The sequence below is a fragment of the Aotus nancymaae genome, unplaced genomic scaffold (assembly GCF_030222135.1).
Source record: "Aotus nancymaae isolate 86718 unplaced genomic scaffold, 86718_ANA_hifiasm-v0.15.2.pri h1tg000028l, whole genome shotgun sequence".
Classification (NCBI taxonomy): Eukaryota; Metazoa; Chordata; class Mammalia; order Primates; family Aotidae; genus Aotus; species Aotus nancymaae.
Window position 1 is genome coordinate 1,143,720 of NW_026988441.1, and position 18,884 is coordinate 1,162,603.

At 50.7% G+C, this 18,884-nt stretch overlaps 1 protein-coding gene across 1 annotated transcript; it reads right to left on the reverse strand.

The window, feature by feature from the left end:
* Positions 1-3,957: 3,957 nt before the first annotated feature.
* LOC105706668 (killer cell immunoglobulin-like receptor 3DL1) lies at positions 3,958-18,525 on the reverse strand. Its single transcript, XM_064380845.1, has 10 exons — positions 18,492-18,525; positions 17,474-17,509; positions 16,444-16,728; positions 14,283-14,567; positions 12,708-13,007; positions 11,001-11,294; positions 7,610-7,660; positions 4,830-4,934; positions 4,315-4,367; positions 3,958-4,215 (listed from the first exon to the last, which is right to left on the reverse strand). Exons 1-10 carry the CDS (start codon positions 18,523-18,525, stop codon positions 4,039-4,041), a joined length of 1,620 nt encoding a protein of 539 aa, XP_064236915.1. The 3' UTR covers positions 3,958-4,038.
* Between the last annotated feature and the right edge of the window lie 359 nt (positions 18,526-18,884).

Below are 18,884 nucleotides of genomic sequence, written 5' to 3' on the forward strand. Positions count from 1 at the left end.
TTGTGGAACAGGAAGGGTAAAATCGCCAAGGGGTGCCCAGATATTTGGTTAAACACTATTCTGTGTCTGTCTGCGGGGGTGTTTCTGAATGATTATCACTGGAATTGGTAGAATTTATAAGGCAGATTGCAGTCTCTGATGTGAGTTGGCCTCATTCAATCAGCTGGGACCTGAATAGAATTTAAAAAATTGAAGTGGTAATATAAGATGAAGTTCTTCCTGCCTAACTGCTCTGAGCCTGGACATCCGTCTGGTTTTTTTTTTTCCTTGAGACAGAGTTTTGCTCTTGTTGCCCAGGCTGGAGTGCAATGGCTCGATCTCAGCTTACCATGATCTCCACCTCCTGGGTTCCAGCGATTCTCCTGCCTCAGCCTCCCGAGTAGCTGGGATTACAGGCATGTGACATCACACCTGGCTAATTTTGTATTTTTAGTAGAGATGGGGTTTCTCCATGTTGACCAAGCTGGTCTCGAATTCCCAACCTCGGGTGATCCGCCTGCCTCAGCCTCCCAAAGTGGTGGGATTACAGGTGTGTGCCACCACGCCCAGCCTGACAGCTGTCTTTTCTGGCCCTTGAACTCTCACTAAAACGTTGACTCTTTAGTTGTTGAGCCTGCCAGCTTTTTTCCTTTTTTTTCCTTTTTTGAGATGGAGTCTTGCTCTGTTGCCCAGGCTGGAGTGCAGTGGCATGATCTCGGCTCACTGCAGCCTTTCACCTCCTGAGTTCAAGCGATTCTCATACCTCAGCCTCTGAGTAGCTGGGACTACAAGCAAGTACCACTAATCCTGACTGATTTTCATATTTTTAGTAAAGATGAGGTTTTGCCATGTTGGCCGAGGTGGTCTTGAACTCTGACCTCAGTTGATTGGCCTGCCTCAGCCTCCGAAAGTTCTGGGATTACTGGCGTGAGCCACTGTGCATGGCATGAGCCTGCCAGCTTTTGGACTTTATGTATACCACTGACTGTCCTGGTTCTCAGACTTTTGCCCTTAGACTGGAACCACACATGAACCCTCCTTGGTCTCCAGCCTGCAGATGGCAGATCACGGGACTTGTCAGCCTCCACAGCTGCATGAGCCAAGGTATAAATATTCTATCTCTGTATCAACCATTATCTATCTATCATCATCCGTCTATCACCATTTGTGATATTATATATCTATCATTATGCATCCATCATTATTTGTCTATCAATTATTATCAATGTATCTACCATTATTAGCATTATTATTATTCTCTCCTGTTATTTTTTTTTCTGGAGAAGCCTGACTACTGTGGCTTCCATGCTCCTATCTTTTTTTGTTTTGTTTTTTGAGATAAGTCTTGCTCTGTTTCCCAGGCTGGAGTGCAGGGACACAATCTCGGCTCACTGCAACCTCTGCCTCCTGGGATCAAGGAATTCCCTGCCTCAGCCTCTTCAGTAGCGGGGATTACAGGCACCTGCCACCACACCTGGCTAATTTTTGTATTTTTAGTAGACATAGGGTTTCACCATCTTGGCCAGGCTGGTCTTGAACTCCTGACCTCGTGATATACCTGCCCTGGCCTCCCAAAGTGCTGGGATTATAGGTGTGAGCCACCCTGCTCGGCCTCATGTTCCTATCTCAACTGTCAGCAATCCCCTTAGCACAGGGCATATCTTAGCCATTCTATGGGCCAGGGAATACAAGCCACGTAACTACACAAATCCCAGTGATCCAGGGATTTACACGGAGGCACGTCAGGATTGAGGTATCTGTTGGTCTCTGCATATTTTGGGATTTGGGATTTCCCATTAGGGAAATTTGCCTTGAATCTGTCTAACTGGCCACTAACAGTTGATTGGTAGGTTCCATTCTCCTAGTACATCATAACTCTAACAAGCCCAAGCCGTGACCGGCAATGGGGACCCTCAGCCCTCAATGGGGCATTACGGTGCTCAGCTGCACCTGCGTGGAGAATTTGTCGCAAACACCTAAGAAGGGAGGAGGCCTTTGATTCGAGGAAGAAGGGGCTGGTTCTCTATCCCCTGAACTCAGAGGTACTGGCGAGCGGCTATCGAGGGCCTTTACTTTCCGCAGTTGTTTTTTTTTGAGATGGAGTCTTGCCCTGTCACCCAGGCTGGAGTGCAACGGCACGATCTTGGCTCACTGCAATCTCCGCCTCCCAGGTTCAAACGATTCTCCTGCTTCAGTCTCCCAAGTAGCTAGGATTACAGGCACCCACCACAATGCCCAGCTATTTTTTGTATTTCATTTCATTTTTAGACCTTATTTTTATTTTTTAATTTATTTTTTACATTTTTAGTAGAGATGGGGTTTTACCATGTTGGCCAGGCTGGTCTCGAGCTCTTGACCTTGTGATCTGCCCCCCCCCGGCCTTTCAAAGTGCTGGGATTACAGGCATGAGCACCTGCACCCAGCCTTATCTGTAGATTTAATGGAGTCACAATAAAATGACAAGCATTGTTTTCGGTGGAGATGAGAAAACTGATTACAAATTTACATGGAAAAGCAAATAGCCTGTAATAACAATGGCAATCTTAAAGAGGAAGGGGAAATTAGAGGACTCAGGCTACCAAATGTTAAGGGGTTCTATACGGCTATATAAAGTGCAGCATCCTCACGAGAGTGCAGAGAGCCACTGAGCAGAAAACAGTGTGTAAAACACATCCATGCACACTCAGTCCCTTCACAGGTGACAAAGGCTGCCGTGTGGACTAAGGTGGAATAGAATGTCTTCTCAATAAATAACATTGGACCATAGGTTACATGTAGGAAAAAATAAATCTAAGCTTATTTTCACACCATTAAAACACTGCTTTTTAAAATCCTATTATTATACATTTTGATGATTTATTTCACAAATTGATGAATAAAAATATACAGTCATCTTTCACTATTCCTGGGTGATTGGTTCCAGGAAAGCCCCCTCCCCACAAGATAGCAAAGACTGCAGATGCTCCAGCCTCTGACATGAAATGGCTTAGTGAGTGCATATAGCCCTGCACGTCCTCCTGTATACGTCAGATCCTCTCCAGATTACTTATCATTCCTGATACAGGCTGCGCACAGCTTCACTTGTGTCCATTCAACATAGTTTTGCTTTTTGGAACTTTGTGGATTTTCTTCTCTGAATATTTTTGATTTATAGTTGGTTTGATACACAGCTGTAAACCCCACAGACATGGGGGACCGACTGTGTATTTATCTTGTGAAAGATGATGTTTTGATAAGTGTCCTCGTGGAGATGAGACTAACAAGGGCGATGACCCTGCAAATGTTTCATGTTGGAATTACCCTGCAATCGTTCCAGGTCTGCAGAGAGTAGGAACAGCTCTTGTCCATCTGATTCACGATCCTTGGAACCTCCTATGTGCTGCATCTTTGGATGGAAATTGGAGTCCCAGGGACAAACCAGGCTCCACCTGCTTCCAGAAGCTCCCAGTCCAGGGGTGAGAACCCAGTGGAGAACATGTGGGGTTATGTGGACATAGTAATGATAACACCAAAAGTTTAGGCAAAAAAAGAGTCACATTACCTAACTCATGAGGGCAGACGGGTTTATTTGAAGAGAACTACATTGAAATTATATATAAAAAGAACTTAAAAGTTTTCCTGATGACAGAAGGCTGCAAAATCCCTCAAAGTCAGAGGGAAGGTGGAACTGCATGAGGGAAGGTGGAACAGCACGTGTCTAAGTGCTGTGTTAAGAGGAAGCCTCTTCTAGTCTGGACTTATGAGTTCCTCAGTGTGACTGCAGCCTCAGGTAGGACCAGGAAGTAAGCCAGTTAGGTTGGAGAGGTGGGCAGGGGTCAAGTGAAATGGAGAATTGTGTGTGAAGCAAACGAGCGTGTTTTCTGTCCAGCAGGCAGTGAGGACCGCAGACATTGTAAGCGAGAGAGAGCCACGTTCAGATTCATGGTGTGAGGAAGAGCGATCCCCTAAGATGCAGACTCACGCCTTCAGGTCCCAGGTGCTGGTACAGTGGAGCTGGCAAGCATTTTGAGAAAGAGCTATGGTCTCCTAGAGGACCCCCTCAAGGCCTGTCTGTGTTGCTCATGGACAGGAGACAACTTTCAATCTGGGCTCCGCATTTGGGAGTTCCATGTACACACTGGTTTCTGTTGGGGGTCTCTTGGGCCTCTGAGAGGGGTGAGTGATTTTTCTCTGCGTGAAAACGCAGTGATCCAGCTGTGCATATGTCACCTCCTGAGGGTCTTGTTCATCAGAGTCCTGGAGAGAAGGAAATGTTGAGTGAGGGAGGGGCTCACATTCTTCGGGACTATTAGAGAATAAGACTCCATCCCCGAGGCTGGGCCGAGGAGGACCTACCTCCCTGTTCACTGTTCTGTCTGCCCCAGGTTCTTGGTTCATTACAGCAGCATCTGTAGGAGACAGAAGTCATCAAAGCACCTGGGAGGGCCCTTGTGTGTCCTCATTTCATGTGCAGACACCAACACACAGGGGGAGGCCATGGGTGCCTGAGGCCCCTCAGCTGCCAACAGCCTGATTCACACATTCTGTCTCTCTGAGTACAAGGACCCCTCCCATGAAGAGCTCTCAGTTCCCATCCCACTGATTCTGTCTCCCACTTTCTGCCTGTCATGGAACCTTCTCCTGGATGTCAGTGGCTTCAGGGATGTGAGGATACAGTTCAGAATCAGGCAAAGGTCTGTGAGCTGAGGGCAGGGGCAGGGTGTCTGGTGCTCTCTCTAGAAAGCCCTGCATCTGCAGCTCCTGCCTTGGGCCAGAGACCATCCCGCCGATGAGGAACACACACCCACGTGCTCCCATCCTGCTTCCACACACGGCCCTGAGGTCTCCGGCCTCTGCTTCATGAGACTTACTCTTTTTGTTGGACCACCAGCGACGAATGAGAAAGAAGAGGAGGATGGTGAAGGGGATGATGACCACTGAGGACCCAATCAGAACGTGCAGGTGTCTGGGGTTACCTGGAGGAAGATGGGAACCCAGTAAGAAGCTGACCACGGCAGTTCCTCTTCAGAGATCGTCTCTCATCTCTTCACTGCCAGGTAACCACACACAGCGTCTCTTTAGGACAAGCACCCAGATGGTGGGAGACCCAGCTATCCCCTGCTGGCTCAGTTACGGTTCTCATAGTAACCACAGAAAGAGCTGATGATACCACTGCTTTGGTTTAGATGTTTGATCCTCTTCAAACCTCACATTGAAGTTTAACCCCCAGTGTGGGAGGTTGGGCTTAGTGGGAGGTGGTTGGTTCATGGTGGTGGATCCATCATGAATAGATTAATGCTGTCCCCATGAGACGGGGTTAGCAAGTTTTCCCTCTATTACTTCCTGGAGAGTTGGTTGTGAAGGAGAACTTGGAAGCTCCATCGCACCTCCGCCTCCCGCTCCCTCTCTTGCTGTGTGATCTCTGTGGTCTCTGCACACACACACTCCACTTCTCTTCTGCCAGAGTGGGAGCAGCCTGAGGCGTCACAAAAAATAGATGCTGGTGCCATGCTTCTAGTACAGCCTGTGGAACCGTGAGCCAAACACATCTGTTTCTTTAGAAGTTACCCAGGCTCAGGTGTTCCCTGATAGCAACAAAAACGGACTAAGACAGCAACGTCCTGAGATCAGGAGGAACGTCCCAGAACAGCCTGGGCTCTCCTGCTCTTCCTAGAGGAGGGTGTGAGGCAGGGCTTTAGCTCAGCGCTTCCTGTGGCTCCAGGGTGCAAAGCCCAGGTGGGGCTGCTTTTCAGTTGCAGCTACACTGCAAATGGGGTGACTCCGTGTGTCTCGGGCAGCTTTTCTGAGCCTCGGGGGACTGGCTCGCCCTGAAAGGTAGGCTTCTGCCGTCACTTGCTGCTGATCTGTGAGTAATGAACCTGCTTTTTTTTTTTTTTGAGACGGAGTTTCTCTCTTGTTACCCAGGCTGGAGTGCAATGGCGCGATCTCGGCTCACCGCAACCTCTGCCTCCTGGGTTCAGGCAATTCTCCTGCCTCAGCCTCCTGAGTAGCTGGGATTACAGGCACGCGCCACCGTGCCCAGCTAATTTTCTGTATTTTTAGTAGAGACGAGGTTTCACCATGTTGACCAGGATGGTCTCGATCTCTTGACCTCATGATCCACACGCCTCGGCCTCCCAACGTGCTGGGATTACAGGCGTGAGCCACCACGCCCAGCCCCATGAACCTCCTTTATGTAATTTATTCTGTCTGTGTTCTGTCTCCCTGGAGTGACTGTCAGTGATAGAAACTGGCATAGCCCCAGGTGCAGTCCAGGAGGAGTTCAGAGTCTTCTCTAGGAAGACCGGACTGGGATTGATACACAGCAAATGTGCTTTACAACGTCTGCATCCACAGCACTCTTGACTCAAACAAATTACATTCTCCAAGAAAAGGAAAAAAAAGTGAAATCGAAATCGAAAGAAGTGAAGTAGAATGTCTTACATCAAACAGCCAGGAAATAGTGCAGAAGCCAGTGGGCAACGTGTTACTTTTTGTGATCCCGTGAGACGTGTAATAGGCTGCTGTTCTACCTGAGAGGCAGGGGGAGGAACAACGCCCTCCATCATCTATTGCTTCAAAATACAGCCTGTCCTTCCGTGAATTAGTAGGAAAGGGGACCAGGAGATAGTGCTGGCATTGGTCTCTGAGTCCAAGAGCTGAGGTCACTCCAAAGAATATTAGTTTTGACCTCCCCATAATCTATCTGTATCTCCACACGTGATTGGAAGTAGGGGTGAGGTGGGGGATCTGGGTGAGGGGACAACTTTTATGCCATGAAGAGAGCACTTTCTCTATTTCAGGACCTGTGCTGCTGGGTTGAGGGCTTTCCCATTTTCCATATGCTCTCATGGTGACAGAAAGCCAAATAGGGAAGAGATTCTAGGCTGATTTTCTACTGTATAAGATTAGGGATCAAAAAAGTAATTAGAGAGAAGTAGAAAAATGATGATTGGAATCAGGTGCCTCTGTCATTTGTGTGTGTTATAGAATATTTACATAGTTTTTAATTTTAGTTTTGGAAATGGAGCCTCCCTGTGTTGCCCAGGCTGGAGTGCAGGGGTGCGATCTTGGCTCACTACAACCTCCGCCTCCTGGACTGAAGTCATTCTCCTGCTTCAACCCAGGAGGCAGAGGCTGCAGTGAGTGATTACGTCGAATGAGTGATCGAGTCAAAGTGCGCATGCGTGAGCTCGGTTCTCTCTTACTGCAATGCTCTTGCTCTGCTGAGTCAGCCAGGGTTGCATCATGACGGACTGGAGCTAATTCCTTGGCAAGTGGAACTTCTCTAAAACGCTCCACCCTCATCAGATGTTCCCTTCCTTTCCCTACCCAAGCCCCCCAGGCATTTATCCTCCAGTTAGGAATGCAGGCAGAACAAACACTGCATTTTTTCCTGAGAAGGATGTCAGATTTGCAATCATTCTTCTAGCCTCAAGGAGGTCTCAGCTGCAGAAAATTAGAGAGTAAGAGACTTCACTGAGCCTCGTGTTGGGCCCAGATCCCTCACACTCTTGGTGTCTGGGGTTCAGAGATGGTAGAAGACAGGCCCTCAATCACAGAGCTGGGAGGTGCTGAGCCAATGCTTGATTCCAAGGCTTCCACCTCCCCAGGTTTCCAAAAGCAGAGATAGGAGGGGTCCTTTACTCACCAGTTTTGGAGCTTGGTTCAGTGGGTGATGGCCAACCGCTTGAAGGGTTTCCTAGAACACGGGACAGGAGAGAGGTGTGGCAATGAGGATGCCTGTCTTCTACTCAGTGGAAATCTTTGAGGTTTATTCATGGCCAACACTCTGTTATGTAATGTTGGGCCTGGGAGTCCTGGCATCCCCTTCTCCATAATCATTGTACCTGATGCCCACTGTCCTGAGACTTTGAGGTATAAAGAGAAAACAGGAGCTGGAGGCGTCACACTCCCTGAACTAAAAATATGTTACAAAGCCGTAGTAAGCAAAACAGCATGATATTGGCATAAAGAAAGGCTCATAGAACAGTGGAGCAGAAGGAACAACACAGATATAATTCACGCATTTACATCCAATGAACTTTGACAATTGTAGGCGCCAAGAACCTACAGCCAGGAAGAGACAGTCTTTTCAGTGAGTGGTGCAGGGAAAACTGGATGTCTACATGAGGAGGGCTGAAACTGCACCTCTACCTCTCAGCATACACAAAAATCAATGAAAATGAATGGAAGACGGAAGGCCCAAACCCATACAACATCTGAAAGGAAACACTGGGGAAATGCTCCGGGCCTTTTGTCTGAGGAAGACATTTTGTTTAAAATCCCAGAAACACAAGAAATCTAAACAGAAATCGACCGTCAGGATTCCATCGCACTAAGCAGCTTCTGCATCGCAAAGGAAGCAGCCCATCGCAAAGGGAAGGGACGTGTCACGGGACGGGAACAGATATTTGCAAAGTATTCATCTGAGAGGGGATTAGTAACTAAAATATATAAGAAGCTCAGACACTTTAATTTAAAAAAATAATTTAAAAAATTAGTAGATGTTCCAAACAGGTATTTCTTTTATTATTATTATTATACTTTCAGGTCTCCCCACCCCTGCTATCCCTCCCCGAACAGATATTTTTTAAGGAACAAAACATACAAATGGCTATCACATATCTGAAAAGGCGCTCAGTATGACTAATCATGCAGAGTGAAATCACAGCGAGCTATCTCCTCACCCAGTTACAACGGCATTTATCTGAAAGATGAACAAAAAGCAAATGCTGGAAAGGTGATAGAGAAAGAAGAACCCTTGTACACTGTTGTAGGAATGTAAATTAGTACAGCCATTACGAAGGAGAGGAGTATGGAAGTTCCTCAAAAAATGAAGAGAGGTTGTACACCGTGGCTCATGCCTGTATTCCCAGCACTTTGGGAGGCCGAGGTGGGTGGATCACCTGAGGTCAGGAGTTGGAGACCATCCTGGCCAACACACTGAAACCCCGTCTCTACTGAAAATACAGAAATTAGCCAGGCATGGTGGTGGACACCTGTTATCCCAGCTACTCGGGAGCCTGAGGCTGGAGAATTGCTTGAATCCTGGAGGTGGGGGTTGCAGCGAGCCCAGATGGTACCACTGCACTCCAGCCTTGGCGACAAGATCAGAGCTCCATCTCAAAAAAAAAGAAAACAAAATTTTCCCATTGTGTTGTTTGCCGGTTCACTCTAAGGATCGTTTCTTTTGCTGCACAGAAGCTCTTAAGTTTAATTAGATCCCATTTGTCTCTTTTGGCTTTTGTCTGACTAAAGAACAGAAAACCAAACGCTGCATGTTCCCACTCATAAGTGGGTGTTGAACAAGGAGAACACATGGACACAGGGAGGAGAGCATCACACACTGGGCCTGCTGGGTGGTGGGGCGGCTAGAGAAGGGACAGCAGGGGGTGGGGAGATTGAGGAGGGATAACATTAGGAGAAATACCTAATGTAGATGACGGGGAGATGGATACAGCACATCACCATGGCCTGTGTATACCTACGTAACAACCCTGCACGATCTGCACACGTACCCAGGACTTAAACTATATACATATAAAAAGAAACCTAAAAAGGACCTAGCATTCCACTACTGGGTGTAAACCAAAGGGAAAGGACATCAGTGTATAGAAGTGACACGTGCATTCCCATAACTCTTCCAGCACTGTTCACAGTAGCCAAGACGTGCTGTCAACCTACCTGCCCATCAGTGGATGAGTGGATAGAGAGAACGTAGCACATACGCACAATGGAGACCACTCCTCCATAAAAGCAATAACGTCCTGTCACTTCCAGCCACATGCATGAACTGGAGGGCATTACAGAGATTGCCATTTCTCACCCATATGCAGGAGCTCACAGGTGGACCTCGTGAGAATGGTGGCTACCAGAGGCCAGGAAGGGAACGGTGGAGGGTAACAATGAAAAGAATATGTTTGTTTGTTTCTCTGTTTATTCATTTATTTAAAGACACAGGCTCTCTCTGTTGCCCAGGTTGCAGTGTAGTGGCCTGATCTCGGCTCAATGTAACCTCCGCCTCCTGGGCTTAAGCAATTCTCCGGCCTCAGCCTCCCAAGTAGCTGGGATTACAGGCAAGCGCCACCATGCCTCGCTGATTTTGTTGTTTTGTTTTAGTAATGATGGGTTTTCCCATGTTGGCCACAGTGATCTTGAGCACCTTATCTTAAATGATCCACCGCCTCAGCCTCCCAAAGTGCTGAGATTATAGGCATGAGCCACCACACCTGGCATATAAAGGTATTTATGTCCACTAGATTTCACACTTAAAAATGGTAAAGGTGGGCCAGGCACGGTGGCTTAGGCCTGTAATCCCAGCACTTTGGAGGCTGAGGCAGGCGAATCACGAGGTCAAGAGATCGAGACCATCCTGGCCAACATGGTGAAGCCCTGTCTCTACTAAAAATACAAAAATTAGCTGGGCGTGGTGGTGTGCACCTGTAGTCCCAGCTACTTGGGAGGCTGAGGCAGGAGAATTGCTTCAACACAGGAGGCAGAGATTGAAATGAGCTGACATGGTGCCACTGCACTCCAGCCTGGCACCTGGCGACAGAGTGAGACCCTGTCTCAAAAAAAAAAAAAAAAAAAAAAAACGGGTAAAGGTGGTAAATTATATAGGCAGATTTAACCTTAATCAATATTTTTTCAAACATAAAGAAAAGGGCATGGGGGTTGCTGGTGATGACATCTCTCTATGGGTGAGAGGCCAGGATGGGCTTCTGGGAAATGGGTGAGGTTGAGGGGCTGAGGGAACCTCTGATCTCCCCAAACTGAGCCCTGTGTCCCCTCCTCTGGGCCTGTCCTGACAGCTTTCTCCATCTGCCTGGGTGCCCGGAGCCGTGAACGCGGGCCTCCATGCAGGCCGTGGAGGAGGGCCTGGAGGTGCCCTGTCTGCCATCCTGCGCCCTGACCCCGCCCTCACACCCAGGCTTCGTCTTCTCTCTGCATCTGTCCACGCTTCCCTCCATCATCAGCAGGAAGTTCCTCACTATGGCTCTAGCATCATCAGACATGGGACAGGTATGGGGTTTCCTCACCTGTGACAGAAACAGACAGTGGGTCACTCGGGGCTGACCACTCATAGAGAGAGCCATGGAAAGAGCCGAAGCATCTGTAGGTCCCTCCGTGGGTGGCAGGGCCCAGAGGGAAGTGGGCCTGGAATGTTCCATTGATGCTGGGCACTGCAGGGAGCCTGAGTTCAGGGGCCTCCCCCTCCCTGGATAGATGGTACAGCTGAAACAAGGTCCGGGAGCTGCAGGACAAGGTCACATTCTCTCCTGCCTGAAGCGTGGGGCCCGGCTGGGCTGAGAGAGAAGGTTTGTCATATCGACCTGGAAGGAGAAGAGGCAGTTTGCTCAGGAGGCTCTTCCTTGTCACAGCTCCCTTCACACCTGAGCTGAGAACTCCCTCCCCTGCTCCATGAGCTGATGCTCTCTCTCACCCTCCACCCCGTCTCTCTTCTGTCTGTTTTCTCCTTCTACCTTCCCTGTCTCTCCCCTCACTTCCCCACCCCGGGTAGGTTTTCCGTTTTTTGTATTGTTTTATTCTCTCTGACTCGACTTGGATTGGTTGATCTTTCTCCTTGAATTCTGAGTCTCTCACTTTCTGTCTTGTTCATAACTTTCTGCCTATTTCTAACCATTATGTATGTCTCTGTCTATTTCTGTATTTGGTGTCTACAAATGATCTATCATCTATATCTATGTATCTCTCTATTATTTCTCTATCTTCATCATAATCATCATCATCTCTATGTGTCATCTGTCAATCAATCACCATCATGTATCTATAACCTCTCTATGATCTACCATCCACCTATTTATCATCTATCTATCTCTATCTCTCCATCTGTCATCTGGGTCACCGCCTCCTTGTCTTTCTCTGCCTCTCGGTCTCTCTAGTTCTCTTTGGAATCTCTGCAATCCGTCCCACATCTCCATCTTTCTCTCTCCCTGTGCCTCTCCCACAGGGCCCTGATTTTAGGGCATTTCTCTGCTCCTGTCCATCATTCCCTCCACTTCTCTGCCCTCTTTTCTCTCTCTTTATGTGTCTGTGAGTCTCTCAATCCCCTTTCTCTGGCTCATTCTGTGTGTGTTTATGTCTTTGCATTTTGATGTCCCTGATTTCTCTCTGTGTCCTCAGTAATGCTACAGTATGTGGGATTAGTTGGAATATGAGCCTCAGAATCTAGTCTGGGGACCGCAAGTACACACAGCACACTGGGGTTGGTGTTTCGGGGCCATGATATCCTGGGACGATTACAGCTCCACTGCACGGAAGGCAGAGGTGTCAGAATAAACACAGCATCTGTAGGTGCCACAAGGCCTGAGGCCACAGGGCCCAACTCAGGTCAGAAATCTGGGTGTCTTTGGGTTCTCCTGGTAGAGAACACTTTGTGGAGGAAATGCAGAAACAAAACCTCTACCCTGTGCCAGGTGTCTGAACAAAGCCAGCATGGAAGGACGCCTCTGTCTGGGACATGTCTGTCTGTCTGTGTGTCCCCTCTGCCTCTTTCCCTCTTTTCTCACTCCCTGTATGGCCCCCGTGTCTGTCCTCTGTTATGAAGTGTGGTCTGGACTTGTGTCTCCTGTTTCTCTGTCTCTGCTGGTACAGACCTCACCAAGCCAGTCTCTCTCCATAAGAACCCCACGCTCATTTTTTTCATGAGCACCTGGGGCTTCCAAGTCCTGGATCATTCACTCTGTGTCCCAGTGACAATGAGAAGAATGTCTGGACACTCTCACCTGTGATCACGATGTCCAGAGGGTCACTGGGAGCTGACCACTCATAGGGGGAGTGAGTGACAGAACCGTAGCATCTGTAGGTCCCTGCAAGGGCAGACGTCATGGGACCTATGGAGAAGTTGGTCTGGGAGCCGCCATCACGGGGCTCTCCATCGAGGCGCAAGAGGTCCTCAGTGACCCCCTTTCTGTGCAGAAGGAAGTGCTCAGACATGATATCTGACCAACACTGCAGGATGACCGTCTTTCCTGATCTCACCAGGGGAGCTGGGAGGGCCAGAAGGGAAGGTTTTCTGTGGAGTCCTAAGAAACGAGATTGTGAGTTTAGAAGGCATCTCCCTTTCTCATCCCATCCATGGGACCTGGAATGAGTGAGGTTTCCCCTCCCCGGTGTCTGACTCTCTCCTCCCTCTCTGTGTCTCCGTGCCCCTTTCTGTGCCCGTCACCCCTGGTGCAGGTCCCTCCCTCTGTCCCCCTCCCTCTTCTCTGTCTCCATCTCTAGCAGCCCCTGACTCCCTTCCCACTGGGCTCAGCCTCATCCCTTGAGCTGTTTCTGTTTCCCACTAATCTGTTTCTTCCTGTCCATGTGAGGGTGGAAGAGGAGCCACGACAGGCTGCACGTCCAGGATCTGAACAGCCTGGTTCAATCTGTTTTGGACAAATTGGAATCCCTGGCAGGAGGTATGAACTGATGAGGAAGGCGGGCAGCACTGTCTACACACCCTGTTCCTGGTGGGGACTGGGAGCCTCTCCTGCCATGTCTGTGCTTCTCCATGGTCCCAGCTTCCATAGGGCAGCCCCTGGTGCTAGTCCCAGGAGCATCCACCCCTCCCTATGTGGCTGGAGCCTGGTGGTGGCCTCAGCATCCCACCCTTGCTGATCTTGGGGTGGCCACCCTTCTCCTGGTGTGGTTTCTTGACTTGTCCTTGCCCTGGGTTACTGTGTTGTGTCCTGTTGCTGCTGTAGAAAATTATCACAATATGGCAGCAGAAGAGAACACACTGAGCCCTTCCACTTCTGGAGACAGAAATCGGACCCACTTCTCCCAGGGCTAAAATCAAGGCATCTGCAGGGCTGCGTCCCCTCTGGAGACTCAGGGGAGAATCAGTTCCCTTGTCTTCTCCAGCCCTTAGAGGCCACCTGCATTCACGGCTCCTGGCCGTCCTCCACCTTCAGAGCCCGCAGTGGCTGGTGGAGTCTCCCTCCCACTATGCTGCTCTAATCCCCACTGCCCTCTTCCTCCTCCTCTCATGTAGGCACTTGTGATGACACTGAGCCCAGCTGGACAGTCCAGGCGGCCTCCCCATCTCAAGGTCAACTCATCAACAACCTGAGCTCCATCTTCCCCCTTCAGTCCCCTGCCCTGTAACATAAATAGTCACAGGCTCCAGGGATGAGAATGTGGCCATCACTGGGGACAGTTATTCTTCCCACCACAGCACCCACTTCCCTGTATTCAATCCCCTTTATCCCAAATACAGTCAGGGCCTGGGTGATTGGACCCTGATGGACACCCCACCAGAAGCTCTGGGATTCAGGAGGTGGGACAGTGAGAAGCCCAGACAGGAGCCCTCTGACCTGTGACTATGATCTTCAGGGGGTTGCTGGGTGCCGTCCACCCAGTGGAGGAGTGCGGGTGTAAACGCCGACATCTGTAGGTCCCTGCGTGTGCTGCAGTCACGGGGCCCATCAAGAAGCTCTCCTGGAATATAACGCCATTGAGGATGGGTACGTCGAATCTGTCTTCTTTGTACAGGGTGAAGTTGTTAAACCCACCACCATAGTCACACCGAAGAGTCACATTTCCACCTCGAGGCACCACAGCGCTGGGCCAGGCAGACAGGAAGGGCTTGTCCTGACCACCTGGGGGAGAAGGAGGAGTGGCTTTAGAGAGGAAGATGTGGAGCCACCCCACCCTCCCCGTGCTCAGAAGATACTCCCTTTTTCCACGTTCCTAAGGCTCCTACCACACCTGGGTGCCCAGAGCTACAGGAAGGACCCATCCTGGAGAGACATGGTGTCTCTCTACAGCAAACGTGTCAGCTGAGAACTTTGAGTAAGTGCTGAATGAGGGACTCCTACTAGATTTTAATACGGCAAAATTGCTTTCATAAAACAACACAAGGTAGACACAGGGTAGGGGCATGTCCTTGTGAGCTCCTTTCTGTGCAGAAGGAAGTGCTCAGACATGACATCTGACCAACACTGCAGGATGACCGTCTCTCCTGATCTCACCAGGGGAGCTGGCAGGGCCAGGAGGGAAGGTTTTCCGTGGTATCCTAAGAAACGAGTTAGTGAGTTTAGAAGGCATGTCCCTTTCTCATCCCATCCATGGTACCTGGAATGAGTGAGGCTTCCCCTCCCCGGTGTCTGACTCTCTCCTCCCTCTCTGTGTCTCCCTGCTCCTTTCTGTGCCCGTCACCCCTGGTGCAGGCCCCTCCCTCTGTCCCCCTCCCTCTTCTCTGTCTCCGTCTCTAGCAGCCCCTGACTCCCTTCCCACTGGGCTCAGCCTCATCCCTTGAGCTGTTTCTGTTTCCCACTAATCTGTTTCTTCCTGTCCATGTGAGGGTGGAAGAGGAGCCACGACAGGCTGCACGTCCAGGATCTGAACAGCCTTGGTTCAATCTGTTTTGGACAAATTGGAATCCCTGGCAGGAGGTATGAACTGATGAGGAAGGCGGGCAGCACTGTCCACACACCCTGTTCCTGGTGGGGACTGGGAGCCTCTCCTGCCATGTCTGTGCTTCTCCATGGTCCCGGCTTCCATAGGCGGCCCCTGGTGCTGGTTCCAGGAGCATCCAGCCCTCCCTCTGTGGATCGAGCCTGATGGTGGCCTCAGCATCCCACCCTTTCTGATCTCAGGGTAGCCACCCTTCCCCTGGCATGGTTTCTTCAATTAATTTATTTATTTTGGAGACAGAGTCTCCCTCTTTTGCCCAGGCGGGAGTGTAGTGGTGTGGTCTAGGCTCACTGCAACCTCTGCCTCCCAGGTTGAAGTCATTCTCCTGCCTCAGCCTCCCGAGTCACTAGGATTACACCCTCCCACCACCACGCCCAGCTATCCTTGTCAGTTTCTTGACTTGTCCTTGCCCTGGGTTCCTGTGTTGTTTCCTGTTGCTGCTGTAGAAAATTATCACAATATGGCAGCAGGAGAGAACACACTGACGCCTTCCACTTCTGGAGACAGAAATCGGACCAAGTTCTCCCTGGGCTAAAATCAAGACATCTGCAGGGCTGTGTTCCCTCTGGAGATGTGGGGGAGAACCAGTTCCCTTGACTTCTCCAGCCCTTAGAGGCCACCTGCATTCATGGCTCCTGGCCGTCCTCCACCTTCAGAGCCCGCAGTGGCTGGTGGAGTCTCCCTCCCATTACACTGCTCTAATCCCCACTCCCCTCTTCCTCCTCCTCTCATGTGGGCACTTGTGATGACACTGAGCCCAGCTGGACAGTCCAGGCGACCTCCCCATCTCAACGTCAACTCGTCAACAACCTGAGGTCCATCTTCCCCCTTCAGTCCCCTACCCTGTAACATAAAAAGTCACAGACTCCAGGGATGAGAATGTCGCCATCACTGGGGACAGCTATTCTTCCCACCACAGCACCCACTTCCCTGTATTCAATCCCCTTTACCACAAATACAGTCAGGGCCTGGGTGATTGGACCCTGACGGACACCCCACCAGAAGCTCTGGGAATTCAGGAGGTAGGACAGTGAGAAGCCCAGGCAGGAGCCCTCTGACCTGTGACTATGATCTTCAGGGGTTTGCTGGGTGCCGTCCGCCCAGTGGGGGAGTGCGGGTAAAACCCCCGACATCTGTAGGTCCCTGCATGTGCTGCAGTCACGGGGCCCATCAAGAAGCTCTCCTGGAATATAACGCCATTGAGGATGGGTACGTCGAATCTGTCTTCTTTGTACAGGGTGAAGTTGTTAAATCCACCACCATAGTGACACCGAAGAGTCACGTGTCCTCCTCGAGACACCACAGCGCTGGGCCAGGCAGACAGGAAGGGCTCGTCGTGACCACCTGGGGGAGGAGGAGGCGTTGCCTTAGAGAGGAAGATATGGAGCCGCCCCTCCCTCTGGGTGCTCAGAAGATTCTCCGTTTTTCCATGTTCCTAAGGCTCCTACCACACCTGGGTGCCCAGAGTTACAGGAAGGACCCATCCTACACAGACATGGCGTCTCCCTACAACAAACGTGTCAGCTGAGAACTTTGAGTAAGTGCTGAATGAGGGACTCCTACTAGATTTTAATACGGCAAAATTGCTTTCATAAAACAACACAAGGTAGACATGGACTGCAGGGCAGGCCCTTTGTGAATGGAGTATCAGCCACGTGAACCACAAGAAACAACTGAGCCCCCATCAGAGGATTTAGAATGTGAAGCTCATGGCTGCGGTCCCCCCACCTCTCCTGGTAGAATGTCAGCAGCCCCTACCGTCATGGAAATGCTGGAGGGTGTGAGTTACACCTTTGTCCTCAGAGGGTCGGCCTTTCCTAGCACTGCTTCCCTCCCTTCTTCTGCTGGTGACACCCCTTCCTCCCCGCACACCACAGCTTGGAGCACCCCAATCTCACCCCGGTCGCCACAGACCTTGACTCAGTCAAGGGAAGGAAGGCTGGGAAGGGCTAGGTCAGAACTGTGGGCCGAGCATCCCAGGGTCCCCTCTTCCTAGTTTATGAGAGACGCCCCCACAGGATTTTTCTTCTGTTTCAGGAAACCCCCTTATGTGGGAAGATGACACCCTAAGATTTGGGGAAGGACTCACCCTCATCTGGCCAGGCCCTCTGGACCAAGAAGAACCCTGGAAAGAAAGATCATGATGGACGATCTATCTGCACATAAACCAGGCCTGCCCTGCTGCCCCGAATGGGCTGTGTTTCTTGGCAACAAGGCCCTTTTTAGGCTGAAAGTAAACTCAGCCTCGTTGCCCACCTGACCCCAGACAACAGGGCTCTTGGCTGTGCAGAGGCCCAGCCTCCAGGCCCAGGTCTGTACCTCGAGGCTCTTATCTCCACTAGAGGCAATATCTCCACCCCAGTCTCATATCTCCCAGGCCCATATCCCCACCCCAGTCCCATATCCCCACCACAGGCCCATATCCTCACCCCAGGCCCATATCTCCACCCCAGGCCCATATCTCCACCCCAGTCCCATATCTCCCAGGCCCATATCTCCATCCCAGGACCATATCTCCATGCCAGGCCCATATCTCCACCCCAGGCCCATATCTCCCTGGCCCATATCTCCATCTCAAGACCATATCTCCATGTGAGGCCCATATCTCCATCCCAGGCCCATATCTCCACGCCAGGCCTATGTCTCCACCCCAGTCCCATATCTCCCAGGCCCATATCACCACACCAGACCCATATCTCCACCCCAGGCCCATATCTACCAGGCCCTTATCTCCACCCTAGGCCCATCTCTCCACTCCAGGCCCATATCCCCGTCCCAGGCCCATATCTAAACCCCAGGTCCATATCTCCCCGGCACATATCTCCACCCCAGGCCCATCTCTCAACCCCAGGGCCATATCCCCACCCCACTCCCATATCTCCACGGCCCATATCCCCACCCCAGTCCCATATCTGCACCACAGGCCCATATTCCCACCCCAGGACCATATCTCCACCCCAGGCCCATATCCCCACCCCACGCCCATATCTCCACCCCAGGGCCATATCTCCACCCCAGGCCCATCTCCCCACCCCAGCCCCATATCTCCATTCCAGTCCCATATCTCGACCCCATCGCTCCCTCCCTCGATTCCCTCCAGGACTCACCGACACACGCCATGCTGACGATCATGAGTGACATGGTGCTGCCTGTGCAGACCGGCGGCCGCGCCCCAGCTCCCTTCAGCAGCGCACAGGATGTTGTGAGGGGCCCTGCCCGTGCAGTTTACATGCTGACCACATCATGGGACGGTGACGTACACAGGCTCTTTCCACCTTGCATGAGGCCCAGGGGGTGTTCGGTCAAGAGAGGAACACGGCTTCCTGGAAATTGTTCTCACTAGAATCGTCACCTTGCCTCCTTCACCATGACCAACTCAGAACACGTCTCCGATCCAATCTCTCATATACGACATGATTGAATCTGCGCTGATATTAAAGACTTTTGATGCATTTGTTTTTATCTGAGATTCAAACTCTTCTACGTGTGTAGGATGCAAA

Bases quoted from the DNA above. Each gene is read 5' to 3' on its own strand.
- LOC105706668 (XM_064380845.1), bottom strand. From the start codon at position 18,525: ATGTCACTCATGATCGTCAGCATGGCGTGTGTCG. The intron at 17,510-18,491 runs GTGAGTCCTGGA...CTTTCTTTCCAG, and splicing joins CGTCAGCATGGCGTGTGTCG to GGTTCTTCTTGGTCCAGAGG. The intron at 13,008-14,282 runs GTCAGAGGGCTC...CTCGTTTCTTAG, and splicing joins CCTGAAGATCATAGTCACAG to GACTCCACAGAAAACCTTCC.